Genomic DNA, 17,607 nt, shown 5'->3' with positions numbered 1-17,607 from the left:
CGGTCTCCATAGGCTCCTCAGTCCTTAGGGACACGGTGACGGGCCCTTTCGTCACCGCACCTCCCGTTCTTTTGACAGGGCGAGCTTTGCTGCCCTGGCACGCCTTACTGCCCAAGGCGTGCGTCGCTGGCTTACCGGCCGCTGAGCACAGGATGCAGTTCGCATCAGCGGCGGTGCATTCGCGGGCCTTGTGGTCGGGTTTGCCGCAGCGGAAGCACAAACGGCTGCGGTCCACGCCCCTATCACAAACGGCTCCCATATGGCCTCCCTCTAGGCATCTGTAACAACGGAGCGGCCTCGGCTCGAGCAAAAGCACCCGCGCCGAGATCCACCCCACTTTTATTCTGCCGGTTACAAGGATTTTCTTGGCCGCCGCGACTGGACAGCTGAGCCACAGCGACCTGCAGCCGTTGGCGCCCCGGACAACCACGCCCGGCCGTATAGCGCCCTCGGAGCAACCTCCTTCTGTGGCCACCGCTGCCACCACCTCCTCCGCCGTCACAGAGTCGTCCAGATCCACGACCCTGATCTCGACGCATTTCGTCGGTCGATGGATCTGGACCTCGTCCGGACTCAGGACCTCGCGGAGCTTCGCCGCAAGGGCATCCGCCGACTTCTCCGCGTCGACGGTACCCGGCGGGATTTCGAGCATCCGCGCTCCAGTGGCCGCTGTCCTGAAGCGCACCGCAGTCAAGCCGACCTCGCTCAGCTTGATGCGGCTCTTCGCTTGTTGCAGGACAGTTTCGTACTTCAGGCCCTTCTCCTCAGCACCGGGCTTCAGGGTGATGGTAATCACCGCGGTGCGAGGAGAGCGGAGTTTCCTTTCTGGACGCTTCTCCTTCTTCCCTTTTCTGGTCGCCGTTGTCAATCCCGTTGCCGCCTTAGGCTTCTTGGGCGGCTTGTTCGGCTGTTGGCGAACAACAGCCGCCCAAGATGTTCCGGAGCTACCCGGCCGCGACGCTGGCGGAGGTGCGGGTTTCTTAGCCGCAGCCGCTGCCGCCTCCTGGGCAGCCATACTGGGGCGTTTCCCCTTCTTTTGGCGTCGGGCCGTGGCAGAGCTCGCAACCGTGTCCGCGGCTTTGGCAGTGGGCGGCTCGACCGGTGCCGTCACCCGTGCTGTCGTAGTCGCAGCTTCTGCCGCCTTGCGGTCTGCAGCCAGCGGAGGCCGCAGCCGAGGCTCCGGAAGGAGGCGACGCTCGATGCCCTCCATCCGGGCGTTCAGCATGTTGCTGAACTGCTCCCGGCTGCACCGCAGCGCCTCCTCCATGACGCGCTTAAGGCCTTCCTCGTTCGTGTCCTGTGGCTTCCTGCGCATCTCGGTCACCTCCCTGCGCAGTTCGGCCAACTGCCCCGAAAGCTGTGCGTTGGCAGCTTCCAGGCGGGCCACCTCCTCAGACATGGTCAGAGCCCTGAGTTCCGCTACCGCACCTTTGATGGTGTCGGCGGCAGTCTTCAGAGCCCTGACGAACGTACCCTTCAGGTTGCCCGATTTGTCGGCAACCTGGAGCACCACGTCGAGCGCCTGCTGGACGGTCGCGTCCAAAGCGGCGGACGTCTTCGGTGCATCTTCGGTATGTACTTCTGCCTGTCGGTTCCTAGAGCGGGCCGCTCTCTCTTCCAACGCCAATTTGGCCGCTTCGTTGTAAGCGGCCAACGCGTCCTCCGTTTGGAAGCGATCCGTTTTCGACTTCGATTTCGCTTCGCGGAGCTCCGCCTGCGACTTCCCTATGCCCACGTATCTTCCGTGGGTGGGCGGTCGGCCACGCCCCCTCTTAGTGGCGGGTTTCAGCCACCTCGCTGAGGATTCTGAGTTTTCACTCAGCTGCCCGCTCGCGTCACTCTCGGAGCCAGAGCAGCTTTCCCCAGCGTGGGTCCGCTTCTCACCCTTCCTCTTCTTCTGTGTCGCCTCCTTAGGTGGTATGTCTCCCGACTCCACCGTCATCATGCTGCAGGCCGACGAGTCCGACTCGGAGAGTCGCACAGGCCGGGCAGCCAGTCCTTCGTTCAAGCCAGGGTCATCGGTTTCAGCGCGCGCCATCGGGGCGCCCACCTCCACCGCCATATCGTCAGTTTCCAATCGTTTAGCACTTCGTTGTCCGTTGTGAGTTTTTGATTTTTGAGCTTCCATATAAAATCCCACGAGTATGGGGGAAGTGAAGGTCCGTCCAGGTGGTGCCCCCTGCACCTGGATAAGCCTAGCGTGACTCGTCGAGGGTGTCGGCCGGTACCCTGACGAGGATCGCAGTAACGACTGAACCTCCCATCAGCCATGCATCCCCTCGCGCTGCGTCGCCACTTGGGATTCGGGGTAATTTTTATAGAGGTTTTCTTCCTCGCAGTCCGGCCGGTTAAGGCAAGACCCGCGGTCCTGCACGAAGCCGCGAGACATGTCCACGACACCTCACTGTGCAGGATTACGCGCTACTCCTTCGGTCTCCGAAGGCCAAAAGATCTTTTTTCAGTTGGCGATAAGCGTCCAGCATCTGTCCCTCCAGGTCCGTGTCGAGGCCGTTGCGCCTTCGACAGCGGACGTAGGCCCTCCGCGCCCGGCAGCACGTCGCCCGAAGGTCGGCGATTTCGGGCGACCACCAATAGACGTGCCGGCGCGGAACCCTGCGCCGGGTCCGAGGCATGGCCGCATCGCAGACCTCCTTGAGCGAACTGCGCATGCGGCCCGCCAGCTCCTCTGCGCTGGCGCCCTCCGTCCTCCCCGCGGAACCCCACCGCTGCACGATGGCGGCCTCCTTGACCAGCTCTCGATCGACCTGGCCGAGAGACCACCTCGGCAGCGTAGTCGGCACCCTCTGGGGTTCCGCCGGCCTGCGAGAGGTGGAGATCTCGAATCGGATGTACCGGTGATCCGATAGAGTCTCCACCTCTTCCTCCACTCTCCAATCGACCACTCTGCGTGCTACGACAGGGGTGGCGAACGAAACGTCCACCACGGAACCCCCCTGATGTCGCACGCAGGTGTGAACCTGCCCCCTGTTGAGAAGGGACAGGTCGGAGAGCAGGGCCCACACCTGGACGGCCCTCCCTCGCGGATTCGTGGCGGGGTTGCCCCAGGCACGCGACTTCGCGTTTAAGTCGCCGAGAACCATTATCGGTTTCGGCGACTGCCTGGCCACCGCAGCTCTGACTAAGCCGAGATAAGTCTCGAACTCAGCCAGGCTGCGGTTAGGGGAGAAGTACGTACCGACGACGACGTACTCCCCCCACCCCACCACTACGTAGCCCGAGCCCCTCTCGATGAGTGAGAGGGGAGGGCCCGTTCCGCTCCTCGTGAGGACCGCCACGGTGTCGTCCGAGTTCCCCAGCCAGTGAGGTAGGGGAGGGACGAAATAGGGCTCGCAGGCCACCGCCAGGTCTACCTGCCACTCCGCCATGGACTGCAGCAGTAGGTCCTGCGCTCCGGCGGAGTGGTTGACGTTCGTTTGGAGGAAGCTTATTTGTTCTGGCATCCTTGAGTCGAACTAGCTCCCTCCGTAGCCTGGCGGCTTTCCTCGCGCGGGGCGGTCTTGGCTCCTAGAGCCGCCTTACCCTTCGTGATGGGGGGGTTACAATCCCTCGCCCCCATCAGATGCCCGGAGGGCTTCCCGGCCTCCGCGCAGACCGCGCAGCGCATCTTGGCCGTGCATACCGCTGACTTGTGGCCGTCCGAGCCACAGCGGTAGCACAGGCCACCCCTCTCTGCCTTCGACGGGCAGAGCGCCCTCGTGTGGCCAAGGCCCATACATTTGTAGCAGCGCATAGGGCGCTGCTCCACGACGGCCACCTTGGCCGAGCTCCACCCGACGAGGAGGCGACCGGCAGCGGCCAGCTTTTTCGCTGCCGTGAGGGGGCAGGTGACCCGGACCATCCCCATGTACCCCTGGGAACCTAACCTTTTTTTTTTTTTTTTTTTTTTCGGTTGGAAAATCCTCGATGGAGTCCCTCCGCCCCGGGGGAGGGGCGAAGGGGACTGTCAGACTCCTACTGACTAAAAACCAACCCGTGTCCTCCAGGTACCCGTGCGTCGGAAGGGCGGGAATCGCCGAAGCATTCGTCGCTACCCCCCCGACGGGTATTGGCTCGCCAGGTGGTCGGGCGAGCCCCGTCACCCACTGCGGCTGTCACCCCGGCCGCAGGACTCCATCACGAGGCGCGCGCGCGGAACACGACGCCGCCGCCTCGAGGCCTGCTGCTGATCGGACGACGAGACGCCCCGAGTCTGTCGTCCGCAGGCCACGCCCTAGGGTGGTCGAAGGTCGGCCACCCTACGACGCCCAGTTCGTCTGCTGCGAGAGGGGAGAGAGGAGGCAGCCTCTCTCTCCCTTTCCGCCGCCTCCTTTGCGAGCATCACGCCCTCGCAGAAGGTGGCGACGGCACTCCACCCTGCCTCGCTCCGAACCATCGTTGAGACGACAGCCGGAAGCGAGAGGTTTCCCGCAGCACCTACGGCCGCGACGAGATCGCGGCGCTGCTCAGCCCAAGCTGGGCACTCCGCCAACGTGTGCAACGCCGTATCGTCGCGACAATCGCCACAATGGTGGCACTGGGACGTCGGCTCCCGGCCTATGCGACACAGGTACTTCCCGAAGCACCCGTGTCCGGTAAGCACCTGCGTCAGCCGGAAGCTGAGGGCGCCGTGGCTCCTGTTGAGCCACTCCTTCAGAACGGGCCTCACCGCCGCTACGGCGGCGGCTTGCCCCGCCGTGGGTAGCGCTAGACGCGTCTGCCACTCCGCCACTAGGACCTGGCGAAGCTCTGCCCTGCGTGCCTCGATCTGTCGAGGCACCAGGCGCTCGCCTCGCTCGACCGCCTCCGCGCGCCGCCAATAGAGCGACGCGAGGAGCTTTGCCTCGAGGTCCCAGGGCGGGGATCCGGCTAGGAGGCTCGCTGCCTCGAAGGAGATCGTACGGTATCCCCTTATCATCCTGACGGCCATCGCGCGCTGCGGTCTTCTCAGCACGGCGATGTTTCGGGCCGTCAGGGCATCCGTCCACACTGGCGCGGCGTATAGCGCCATCGACCGTACGACCCCCATATAGAGCCTCCTGCACGAGGAGTTGGGTCCCCCGAGGTTGGGCAGCAGGCGCGAGAGCGCTGAAGCGGCGCCCAACAAACGGGGGGCGAGCCGTGTAAAGTGCGGCCCGAAGTTCCACCGACTGTCGAGGACGAGTCCTAGATATTTCATCGTCGACTCTACAGCGATGGATACCCCTCCCACGATGATGCTGGAACCGGGAGGCGGCTTCGTCCTCGGCCCGTGAAAACACAGGGCCTCCGACTTGTGCAATGCCACCTCCAAGCCCAGCCGCCGGATCCTACCCACGACGTGCGCGACACCAGCAGTCGCGCGTATGGCCACCTGCCGGTACGTTTTCCCTCTCGCTGTGACGAGCGTGTCGTCGGCGTAACAAATGACGCCGACGCCGTGGAGAAACGCACCGCGCAGAGCCCAGTCGTACCCCACGTTCCACAGGAGTGGTCCCAGAACGGAACCCTGCGGAACGCCGCACGACGTCTCTCTCCGACCCCATCCTTCTCGACCCGGGTACACGACCGCTCGCCCCGACAGGTAAGCCGCGACCATGCGTTGGAGGTAGCGCGGCACTCCATGGTACCGGAGTGCCTCCCTGATGGTATTCCAGGGCAAGGTGTTGAAAGCGTTGGCGATGTCGAGCGACACCGCCAAGACCACCTCACCCCGGGCGACTGCCTCCTCCGCGAGGGCCTTCACGCGCATGATCGCGTCCACCGTCGAGCGCCCCTGGCGGAAACCGAATTGGTTATTCGCCAAATCCGGTCCCACCCTGGTCATGTGCTGAACGAGGCGACTGGCGATGATGCGCTCGAAGATCTTGCACACCTCGTCCAGCAACACGATCGGTCGGTATGCAGATGGTGAGTCCGCGGGCCGCCCCTCCTTCCTGATCAAGACCAGTTTCCCCGTCTTCCATCGGCTTGGAAACTGGCCTCGCTCCAGGCAGGCGCTCAGGAGCCCAGATAGACGTGGCCCGAGGTGCCTCATGGCGAGGACCCATGCACGGCCCGGGATGCCGTCGGGGCCTGGGGCGGTGTTCTTGATGCGAGCCGCCGCGACTCTCATCTCCGCCAGGGTCACCTCGGGCACGTCGTCGTTGTCGTCGTCGTCTTCCGCGTCGGGCACGTTCCGAGGCGGAACCATAGCCGGTGGTGTGTGCTCCGGTCTTGTTGGAAATAATACACTCACTACTTCCTCCAGCAGCTGTGGCTGGAGACTCCGGGACAGTGGGGGAGCCCACTGGCGCAACTTGCCCCTCACCATCAGGTAGGGGCGTCCCCATGGATCTAGGTCCAGAGTCTCCAGTAACTCGCCGTTGGCCTGGGCCTTGGCCTGGACGATGGCCAGCTGGAGTGCGCTCTTCGCCTCCCTGTAGCGAGTGTATAGTTCCGCCTCTTCTCTCTCCTGTTCGACCGCCGCTGTAAAGGGGCGGCGGCGACTTCTTCGTCTTCGGCGGCACCTTGCGTACCGGCGTCGCACCTGTACACAATTGATGCGCAGCTGCGCGATCGAATGCGCCCACCAGTACACTTGGCGCCTGGATGGTATCGGCCGGACTCGGGGCATGCCAGCGTCGCAGATGTGCGACATGCTCTCCTGGAACCACTCCGCCTCCTCGTCGATGTCTGTAGGTCTGCCTGGAGCATCCAGCCAGGCCTTGACGATTGAGGCCTCCAGGAGAGCCTCCCTGTCGAGCCGTTTCAGCGCCCAACGCGGACCGTCTCCGGCGCCTGCCGGGGCCGCTTGAACCGGCCCGATCGAGGTTCGGGCGGAGACGCTTAGTTGGATGTATCGGTGGTCGGATAACGTCTCGACGTCCTCCAGGACGCGCCAGTCGTGGACGGTGCGCGCGAGAGCGGGGCTAGCGAACGTGAGGTCCACTATTGACCCACCCCGCTGCCGCACGCACGTCTGCACCGAACCTCGATTCAGGAGAAGCAGGCCCTGCTCGACCGCCCACTCCTCCACTAACTCACCCCGCGCGTCCGTAGACGGGGAACCCCAAGCCGCAGACTTGGCGTTGAAGTCCCCCAGGACGATCACGGGACGAGGACAGCTGCGACGGACGACCGTGCTCAACTCCAGGGTGATACTCTCCAGATCTGCGAGAGAAAGGCTGGGGGCGAAATATACCCCCACGACCATGATATCACCCCAGATTGCCGCGACGTAGCCCCGCCCTCGGGTGACGGCCTCGAAGGGAAGGGTGTCGGCGGTAGACCTCCGAATGAGCGCTACCGAGCGGTTGTTGTCGCACACCCAGTCATCCCTGGGTGGCACGAAGAACGGCTCGGCGACGGCGGCCACATCGATCGACCACTGCGCCATGCTCTGGAGCAAGAGATCCTGAGCCCTGGCACAGTGGTTTATGTTGGCTTGGAGAAAACGACGTAGGGCCATTATAAGGTGTCCATGGCCGTCGCCTCCTCCCCAGTCCTCGGCTGATCTTGTGCCGCAGCCGGTGGGTGAACCGGCTGCGAGGAGCTGGTTGCCTTCTTCCTTTCTTTTCTGGCCTTAGCCGGCGGATGAGCCGGCTGTGTCCTGGTAGTGGACCTCGCGCAGGCCTTCGACCCGATCTGGTGGTCGGCTGGCTTGTTGGACGCCGCACAGATGACGCAGTGCGGCGTTTTGGCAGGACAAGTGCCAGCCTTGTGACCGGGTTGACCGCAGCGGAAGCACATTTGGCTGCGGTCTACCCCAGCGGTGCACCGTGCCCCCGCATGTCCTCCTTCTAGACAGCGGTAACACCGATAGGGTTTTGGTGGTAAGAGCGCGACCTGCGCCGAGACCCAACCGACTAATATCCTGCCGTCCTTCAGCTTGTTGGCCGCCGCTACGGGACAGGTGACGTGTGTCGTCCCGAGACCGGAGACACCCCGACGTATCGTGCCCGCCTTCACTTGATCCGTCGGGCATCCTCCGGTCCTGGAGATGGCAGCGACGACCTCATCCGCCGTCACCGAGTCATCCAGGCCCGAAATACGCAAAACCGCGCATTTAGTAGGCCTGGACACTCGGACGTCGTCTGGTCCTAGTGACGCCCTGAGCTTCTCCGCTAGGGCGTCTGCTTTGGGACCGCTGGTGGTCCCCGAGATCTGGAGGAGGCGACCCCCGGTGGCAGTTGTTTTGCACCGGAGGCCCGTTATGCCGAGATCACTCAACGAGATCTCGGCTTTTGCTTTGGCCAGGATGCCAGCGTACGAGAGACCCCGCTCCTCCGCCCCCGGCTGCAGAGTGAGAGCCACTGCGGTAGAGCGAGGGGTCCTGAGCCTCGCTGTCTGGCGCTTGGCCGCCGCTTTCTCCTTCTGGCGCGCCTTCTTCGATTTTCTGGCAGCGCCCGCAACCGTCCACTCCGCCTCTTGCGCCTCACCGGCCTTTCCTCGAGTGCGCGGCGCCCGTGCCGGTTGGGCGGCACGGGGCGCTGCGGCCTGGGCCACATCTGTCTTTTTGGCCACTTTTCCCCTTTTTTTGATGTTCGTAGTTGCTGCAGCAGCCGGTTGTGCCGGTTGGGCGGCACGGGGCGTTGCGACTTGGGCCGCATACGTCGGCGGCGCCGGTGCGCTGCGATGGTCTGCAGCTAGGGGAGGACGTAGAATCCTCCCCTCGAGCACCGAGAAACGGGCGTTGAAGCTCGCCATCTCCTGACGGATCAGGCGAGTCAACTCCGTCTCCTGCGACGACTGCTGCAGTTGCGGTTGTGGCGTGTCTCTCAGAAGGCCCACCTCCCGCCTGAGGTGTTCGCGGCGGAAGTTGGCCATCTCGGCCTTGAGCTCTTCGTGTTCCTTTCTGAGGACATCCACCTGAGCTGCGAGCTTGGTGTTCTGGGCTCGCAGCAGCTCCGTCTCCTCCGTGTTGGTGCGGGTGAGTAGCACCTGGGCGCATTCCAGTATCGAGGCCGTGGCCTCTTTGAGCGCCTTCTGGCTGCAGCCGCTAAGGCCCTTCGAGACCTTGCCCACTCTTCTGATGGCCGCAACCGCGTCTGTCATTTTTCGATTGAGGTCAGAGGCAGGAAGCTCATCTGCCTCGACCCCTGAGAGGGCAGACTCTCTCGACTCCGACAGGGGGGTGGCTCTGCCTTCCACCACCCTTTTCGTCAGAGCCGCGATCTGCCGCTCGTCCTCTTTGAGTTTATCGGCGGCTGCTGCGGCCTTCGTTGCAGCCGCAGCCTCTCGCCTGGATAGGCCGATACCGGCATACTTGCCGGTAGTAGCGGGCCTCTCTTTCCGTCTCCTCTCTGTGTCGCTCAGTGCCGAATCGGACCCTGAGTCTGCGCTCTCTCTCACGCGTTTGCGTGAGCGTTTGTTGATGCTCACCGCGCTCGCCACGCTCATGCGGCTCGACACGCTATCGGTGTCCGAAAGCGCGCCCAGCCTCTCCAGTCGTACCACAGGTACCCTCGTCAGATCGGTGTCCAGTATGCTCGCGGTATGGTCGTCAATGGAAATCGGTAGTGCGACTTTGTCCCCCTCATATTTCGATATGGGACTGCCCGATCCGTGAAGCGGATCGGGGAGGGATTGACACCCTCTTGAGGAATAATTTTTTTCGGTAGCACTCATTTTACAAATTTTTTTGCCGGGGCTGCCGGCGGGATAAAGAAAGGATAGGAGGAGGAAGGAATAAGGATGAGGAAGGGTGGGAAAGGAATGCAGTCGGGACCGATCTACCCCTCGGCCATGCATCCCATCGCGCTGCGAAGCCACTTGGGATTGGGTGGTTTTTTATCTGAGAGGTGTCCTTCCTCTGGGGCCGGGCGGTTAAGCCAAGCCCCCCGACGGCGGCATTGAATCATGCCTCCGTCCGCTGTCCGGCCAACCCGACTCAGCGGACCCGCCGAAAGGTCTGCTCCTCAGTGAACGAGAAGACAGACGAACGAATCCCGCTTAGATGCGCCTGCATCTAAGCAGGTGCGGTCGCGTCTCGACCCCACTACAGAAGTAGGAACAAGAATATTTACAAAGCAAAAAATGTACAAACAAAACAAAACACAGCAAACGAAACAAAAGACAAAAATAATAACGAAAACAGAACAAAACGAAACAAATAAGTAAGAGCAAACTCAAAAAAGAGGAAAACAAAAGAAAAGAAAATAAAATTTACAAAAGAAAAACTCCCCCTTCTTTGCCACGAAGCCGCTCCACAGTCCACACTCTGTTAATAGAGATGTACCGGGAGCGACCCCTGACCCGCCGCGTCAGTCTTAGCCGTGGCCGGCGAGCAAGCTCAAGCCGGCCCCGTTGCCCAGGGTACGCCACGAGGAGGCGACTGACATGTACCCACCTAACCTTTTTTTTTTTTTTTTTGTTTTACTAGGAGGAAATGCATTTACGCATTCCGCCCGGCCGAAGGGGGACCGGGACGGATATGTGGGACTCCCGGGGCAGAAGGCCCCGTCCTACCCACTAAAACCTCCTAGAATTTCCGCCTCACCGCAGGCGACAGGGCTACGGGAACGCGCGTGGCTCACCACCGCGGCCCTGCCAGCGGCCGTCGCTGTAAAGGGGCGACTCGCCGCGAAAGGCGCGCCAGGTGTTACGGCGCACCTTCCGTCTCCGCCTCCGTCAGAACCGCGACGGACTCCCCCCGAGTCCGCCGCTGGAGGCCAGGCGGCAGCGGATGTAAAGTTCCGCCGCCGTCCACGCTGTGTCACGTCCGGTTAGGGCATCCGGCCCAGATGGTCACGGCGCCGCCGACCAGGTCTCCGTCGGCGCAGAGGAAGCGAATCGGGACCCCACCTTTTTTTTTTTTTTTTTTTTTTCGGTTGGAAAATCCTCGATGGAGTCCCTTCGCCCCGGGGGAGGGGCGAAGGGGACTGTCAGACTCCTACTGACTAAAAACCAACCCGTGTCCTCCAGGTACCCGTGCGTCGGAAGGGCGGGAATCGCCGAAGCATTCGTCGCTACCCCCCCGACGGGTATTGGCTCGCCAGGTGGTCGGGCGAGCCCCGTCACCCACTGCGGCTGTCACCCCGGCCGCAGGACTCCATCACGAGGCGCGCGTGCGGAACACGACGCCGCCGCCTCGAGGCCTGCTGCTGATCGGACGACGAGACGCCCCGAGTCTGTCGTCCGCAGGCCACGCCCTAGGGTGGTCGAAGGTCGGCCACCCTACGACGCCCAGTTCGTCTGCTGCGAGAGGGGAGAGAGGAGGCAGCCTCTCTCTCCCTTTCCGCCGCCTCCTTTGCGAGCATCACGCCCTCGCAGAAGGTGGCGACGGCACTCCACCCTGCCTCGCTCCGAACCATCGTTGAGACGACAGCCGGAAGCGAGAGGTTTCCCGCAGCACCTACGGCCGCGACGAGATCGCGGCGCTGCTCAGCCCAAGCTGGGCACTCCGCCAACGTGTGCAACGCCGTATCGTCGCGACAATCGCCACAATGGTGGCACTGGGACGTCGGCTCCCGGCCTATGCGACACAGGTACTTCCCGAAGCACCCGTGTCCGGTAAGCACCTGCGTCAGCCGGAAGCTGAGGGCGCCGTGGCTCCTGTTGAGCCACTCCTTCATAACGGGCCTCACCGCCGCTACGGCGGCGGCTTGCCCCGCCGTGGGTAGCGCCAGACGCGTCTGCCACTCCGCTACTAGGACCTGGCGAAGCTCTGCCCTGCGTGCCTCGATCTGTCGAGGCACCAGGCGCTGGCCTCGCTCGGCCGCCTCCGCGCGCCGCCAATAGAGCGACGCGAGGAGCTTTGCCTCGAGGTCCCAGGGCGGGGATCCGGCCAGGAGACTCGCTGCCTCGAAGGAGATCGTACGGTATCCCCTTATCATCCTGACGGCCATCGCGCGCTGCGGTCTTCTCAGCACGGCGATGTTTCGGGCCGTCAGGGCATCCGTCCACACTGGCGCAGCGTATAGCGCCATCGACCGTACGACCCCCATATAGAGCCTCCTGCACGAGGAGTTGGGTCCCCCGAGGTTGGGCAGCAAGCGCGAGAGCGCTGAAGCGGCGCCCAACAAACGGGGGGCGAGCCGTGTAAAGTGCGGCCCGAAGTTCCACCGACTGTCGAGGACGAATCCTAGATATTTCATCGTCGACTCTACAGCGATGGATACCCCTCCCACGATGATGCTGGAACCGGGAGGCGGCTTCGTCCTCGGCCCGTGAAAACACAGGGCCTCCGACTTGTGCAATGCCACCTCCAAGCCCAGCCGCCGGATCCTACCCACGACGTGCGCGACACCAGCAGTCGCGCGTATGGCCGCCTGCCGGTACGTTTTCCCTCTCGCTGTGACGAGCGTGTCGTCGGCGTAACAAATGACGCCGACGCCGTGGAGAAACGCACCGCGCAGAGCCCAGTCGTACCCCACGTTCCACAGGAGTGGTCCCAGAACGGAACCCTGCGGAACGCCGCACGACGTCTCTCTCCGACCCCATCCTTCTCGACCCGGGTACACGACCGCTCGCCCCGACAGGTAAGCCGCGACCATGCGTTGGAGGTAGCGCGGCACTCCATGGTACCGGAGTGCCTCCCTGATGGTATTCCAGGGCAAGGTGTTGAAAGCGTTGGCGATGTCGAGCGACACCGCCAAGACCACCTCACCCCGGGCGACTGCCTCCTCCGCGAGGGCCTTCACGCGCATGATCGCGTCCACCGTCGAGCGCCCCTGGCGGAAACCGAATTGGTTATTCGCCAAATCCGGTCCCACCCTGGTCATGTGCTGAACGAGGCGACTGGCGATGATGCGCTCGAAGATCTTGCACACCTCGTCCAGCAACACGATCGGTCGGTATGCAGATGGTGAGATCGGGACCCCACCTAACCTAACCTAACCTAACCTTACGAATTCGGGAAAAGTTTTGGCAGAGTTAAAATAACTATATATAAAAGAAGAACTCACCTATCTAAATCATCAGTCTTCTATTCGACGCTTTCTGTAAGGAAATAAAGAATAATATGTATCTATAAATGAATAAAAGAAACTGTTATGATCATCAAACATCACGTCACAAATGAATTAACAATCAAACAATTGGTGTATTTCCCATCCACCTCGATGTCTGTATAATGTCTAATTGTGTTCTCACCTCTCCTTCTCCTGCAGCGCACGACGAGACACAGTATGAGAACGAGCAGCGCAGCAGCGATTAACGGCGCCACGTGTGCTGTCTCTGTTAGCGAAAAATTCTCTGCGTGAAGAAATTATACATGGTCATGATATTTCCTTATATTCCAAATGCTGTCACACATTGAAAAAAAAAAAAAAAAAAAAAAACCCTAACTTTATTGCTGATTACATAATTATTAGGAGGTAACATAAAAAATACAAAATAAAATGCATCACATATTTACCATAATAATGTTTTGCAGCACCACCACCACAACCACCACCATCATTATCACCGCTACTCACCATGCACGGTAAGAGCAACCGAATGAGAGGAGAATCCACGTTCATTTTCAACGTGTAGCACATAAACACGTGCGTCCGACATACTCGTACTCGTACGTGATCAGCAGCGTGTAGCGATAGCAGCCATTGATGTTCGTAGGCTCCAGAGTTTTGTAACGACCTGGATAGATAGGTATAATAAAATCAGATTAGGACATATTAATATCATCGGTATCTATGATAATTTGCCGAATGGTATGTCTGGAGATATAACAAATAATAATAATCTTATTAACCAATATGTGAGGGAACATCGAGCCTCAAGCTGCCCCAGAGCCATGCAGCGCGGCGAGGAGGCGGGTCAGCACAGACGGACGCTTGTACACGACCCTCAGCACCGCTCCAAGCGTGCGCCGCACTAGTGTCTGCACCCACAGGTGGGCCCAACACGTTGAGGGTGACGGCTTCCGACTGGTGGCTCCTGACAACAAGTAAAAATTAATTTTGGCGAATAAGTAGGTAAATCAATAAAAAAATGTCTTGTTTGCAGTTTTTCAAGTGTATATTCAGTGTCCGAAACAACTCCATAATAAGTGCTATTGGAAATATCGTACAAACCTTTCTTCAAGTCCGATGTGGTTGGTAGCGATACACGTGTAACGACCATGCTGAGTGTACGACACGTTGTGAAGCAATAGTTGGGGGGTCGACGATATTGGGTACCCATCATCGAGATGGCCGCTCATTGATGATAAGTTAGGACTGTAAAATTTACAATTCTTTTAATTCATACCTTTTAATGTAAACGAACTAAGCGAACCGTAATATAGTCACTTCTTGATACATAACCACTACTTTACATTGTGTGCTAGTCGTTATAATATTTTTGACATCATGCAGTGATTAGTTATATATCGTTATTTACTTATATTTAATTTAAAAATAATATTACGAAAACTTTCGAAGACATCTTGCTTAAAAGTTAAGCAGAAGTAATTTGACATTATGATACGAAACGACTAGAATTTTGGAACTTCATCAAGAATCAATTTTGAGGAATTTGTTAATAGAATGTAATTATATACTTACTTATGGTACCATTGGTAAGACGGTGACGGGTTTCCTTCCGCTTTACACTCCAATGTAACTTCCGAAAATAGATTTGCTTCCACGACTGTGTCTGGTCCAACCCACGTCACCCTTGGAGGAACTACGAAATTTTTATTATAATTATTTAACACATCATAATACTTTGTAAAAATGATTATGGGGACTTTTTCGAGAATCCCAGATATATATAGAAATATAAAGTCTAACTATTATCTAAATATGTTATAAAGATAGTTGAGGCAATAGTAATTTGCTTATCGATAACAATATCGAAAGTTAATTTTTCAGACTGTTCAGGTTTGTTTTTGAAGTACGCCGTAAAATTATTGGAAAAACATTTGGAATTTTCATGAATGTGACAATGAATAAACAAAATTATAAAACACCAAAGAAAACTCTTACACATAGAATACGCATTTTACAAAATTAAAGAGAACGTGAGGCTTCAAAAAAATCAAAATAAAGATTCCATTAAGATGAGCATCAAGATCGTTATTTTATTGTTTTAATTACATATTCTGTTACTTACATTTAACGTCAACTTCTATTTTAACAGAATCCGATGTTCCCAGTGAATTTCTTGCTTGACATCCATATATACCTGAAAAAAATATCGTTATTATTAACTTGTTAAAGCAATTATATTTGCGATGTAGAACAAGATCATTTTCTGGTTTCATGATTAAGTAAAATAGTACAACTATTGTCACGATATATAACTTAGACTTCACGGTTGAGAGAACTTGAAATAACAACATTATTTTCCAAATCTTCTATATGGTATAGAGTTTTGTAGATAGTCCCGATGGGTTCAACTTTCTCATCAGTTATGTTGTTGTCAAAAATCAATAATTTGTATTGCTGTGTTTTGGTTTAGAGCGTGAATGATTCAATGAGTTTATTATTATCAATTGGCTTGTACTAGTATGTGGTCGTTTTTATGAAAGTGCCAGGGCATATAGGCAACACTTAACACCAGTTGGTCTTTCGCTTCCTTAAAAGAAATAAAAAATCAAAAAGTATGTACCTGAATCATTCCTAGTTATTGGAGCTCTTATAAGCTTGGCCCCATTAGTGGCGATAACTTGTCCATCTCTAGTCCACCATACGTAAGGACTAGGATTCCCATCAGCTCTGCATTCAAGGGTCAATGCACTGGAACCTTCTTCCAGACTCGCAAGAGAACTTGCATCTGCTCCAACAATGGATACTTCTGGAACAACTACATTGAAAATATTGTTAATAATTTCGATATACTATAACTTTGCACCAGAAAATAATATTATTTAAATATTTTAATCCTATTATTCAGTTAAGTTTAAAGTCTTTAAACTTCGATAATAATCGAACAAAAGGCAACTTTGGAAGAAGCCAAGTAAAGTCGCAAAGAATTAGTTTACTTTTAAATTTATATAGCGTCGTCTCATTTAAAACATCGCACAGTCGTCTAATGTTATTTGACAGCAAGTTATGTAAATTGAAGCCTCGGAATAACTAGTTTTATATAACATTAACTTTGTTTTCTGCAACAGACGATCACTAAGTTTTGTTAAAACTTCTCTTTTCACTTAGTTTCTTTACAAAATAATATCTGGTGTTTTGAGTTGACAATATCATATTATCTGCCTCGTTGGTCGATTAGATGACTTATGAGACTGTGGGGTGCAAATCGCCATAAAAATGGGTATTCTTTTATGAAATTTGAGAAAAATCAAGAGTTTGGAAGATGCTCTGGGAATTTATGCAAAGCGCCTTTGTTGTGTCTGCCCCTGTTTTTTTATGGCGTAGGTTGGCGGACGAGCATATTTGCCACACACTGATGGTAAGTGGTTACAATTGCCCATATACAATGGCACTGTAACAAATATTAACCATTCCTTACATCGCCAATGTGTCACCGACCTTGGGAAGAAGCCTGATTTTTCCTAACGTCTCAGAATTGCCATTTCATCGGATTATGTGAGTGAGATAATACAGAGTGCATGACTTGTGACGCACTCACTTTTGCATTGATTTCATTGGTTGGTTAATCTCTCTTATTTATGATCATTGTTGTCAAAAACCATTTTTATTATTTTGCTATATTTTTATTTTCAAGGTCTCGTAATGTATTATTTCTTTATTATTTACTGGAATAATCAAACGTCATAAAGTAAGCGATTTGCTGGCGTCACCAAAAACTAAATTGTTGATAGAGAAATTTACAACTGCAAATATAAATTTTCAACATTTTAATTTTAATTTACGCAATTATTGAAACACTTACATGTCACGTCTAACATTGTGTATGAATCTCTATAATAAGGCGATGGGTAGGATGGATGATGAGCTCTACAAGACAGTTGCCTGCCGTGTGCAGATCTCGTCGCTCCCAGCTCGAGCACCGACCGTGCCGCCCACCCACGGGGACGTTCCACTTCTGATGAGTTGATTTGACTCCATGCTGTCAATCGTTCTTTCTCTAGAATTATAAATATTTATAAAATAAATACTAGCTGTACAGATTTTGCACAATATTTTATTTATGTCGCAATTATTTAAAAAAAAAAGAACTACCTCAAAGGATATGCTTTGAATAAATTGAGTTCTATTTTTAAAATTATTTTGAATTTCTTTTATTGAAGTATAATAAAGTGTCAGTTGGCTGTTTATTTTTCAAACTCATTTCTGGATGGCGCAAAGTCAATTTTAAACGAGCTATCGTTTCAAGAATATATCTTAATATATGTTTTATTTTTCACCCAGATAATCGCAAATGCGATTAAACGAGAAGTTTATTGTTAGTTTCAAGTTTATTTATATTACATATTGGAACAATCTTTTGAAACATTAAACTAATTAACCTAAAATTGTTTAATATAAAATATATATATATTTTAAACTTAATTTAATACAAATTAAACACTTAATTTATAATTATTTCATTTTTAGAATTCTATTAATTTTATTGTTATCGTTAGTTTTAACATTATCGGCATATTTGTAATTTTATTGGGTAAAGATAATCTATACTAATATTAAAAACGCAAAGGTAATCTTGTCTGAACCAACCACTATACGATGAAATTTGGTGGAAAGGACTTACACTCCAAGGAAGGACGTAGCCTAACTGACGACCAACTCCTAAAATACGAGCAAAGCC

General features: G+C 55.3%; 1 protein-coding gene and 1 long non-coding RNA gene across 2 annotated transcripts in view; both read right to left on the bottom strand.

Annotated features, from left to right (window-relative positions):
- LOC135194604 (uncharacterized) overlaps window positions 1–13,095 on the bottom strand; it is a 35,191-nt gene extending 22,096 nt beyond the window's left edge. Inside the window, exons 1-2 of the long non-coding RNA XR_010309850.1 lie at window positions 13,051–13,095; window positions 12,864–12,897 (exon numbers count right to left, since the gene is read on the bottom strand). This is a non-coding gene — a long non-coding RNA (uncharacterized LOC135194604). The remainder of the gene's footprint in view (window positions 1–12,863; window positions 12,898–13,050) is intronic.
- LOC135194602 (limbic system-associated membrane protein-like) lies at window positions 13,092–17,130 on the bottom strand. Its single transcript, XM_064220220.1, has 9 exons — window positions 17,127–17,130; window positions 16,732–16,926; window positions 15,493–15,687; window positions 14,995–15,066; window positions 14,445–14,565; window positions 13,974–14,117; window positions 13,652–13,836; window positions 13,377–13,536; window positions 13,092–13,152 (listed from the first exon to the last, which is right to left on the bottom strand). The coding sequence occupies exons 1-8, from the start codon at window positions 17,128–17,130 to the stop codon at window positions 13,424–13,426; spliced, it is 1,029 nt and encodes a 342-aa protein (XP_064076290.1). The 3' UTR covers window positions 13,092–13,152; window positions 13,377–13,423.
- Between the last annotated feature and the right edge of the window lie 477 nt (window positions 17,131–17,607).

This window comes from Vanessa tameamea, chromosome W, assembly GCF_037043105.1.
Source record: "Vanessa tameamea isolate UH-Manoa-2023 chromosome W, ilVanTame1 primary haplotype, whole genome shotgun sequence".
NCBI lineage: Eukaryota > Metazoa > Arthropoda > Insecta > Lepidoptera > Nymphalidae > Vanessa > Vanessa tameamea.
The sequence above is the reverse complement of the archived record's forward strand: the minus strand, read 5'-3'. Positions and strand labels throughout refer to the sequence as shown.

Bases quoted from the DNA above. Each gene is read 5' to 3' on its own strand.
- LOC135194602 (XM_064220220.1), bottom strand. The intron at 15,067-15,492 runs GTACATACTTTT...TATTTTTTTCAG, and splicing joins AATAACTAGGAATGATTCAG to GTATATATGGATGTCAAGCA. The intron at 13,837-13,973 runs GTTTGTACGATA...ACTTGTTGTCAG, and splicing joins CACATCGGACTTGAAGAAAG to GAGCCACCAGTCGGAAGCCG.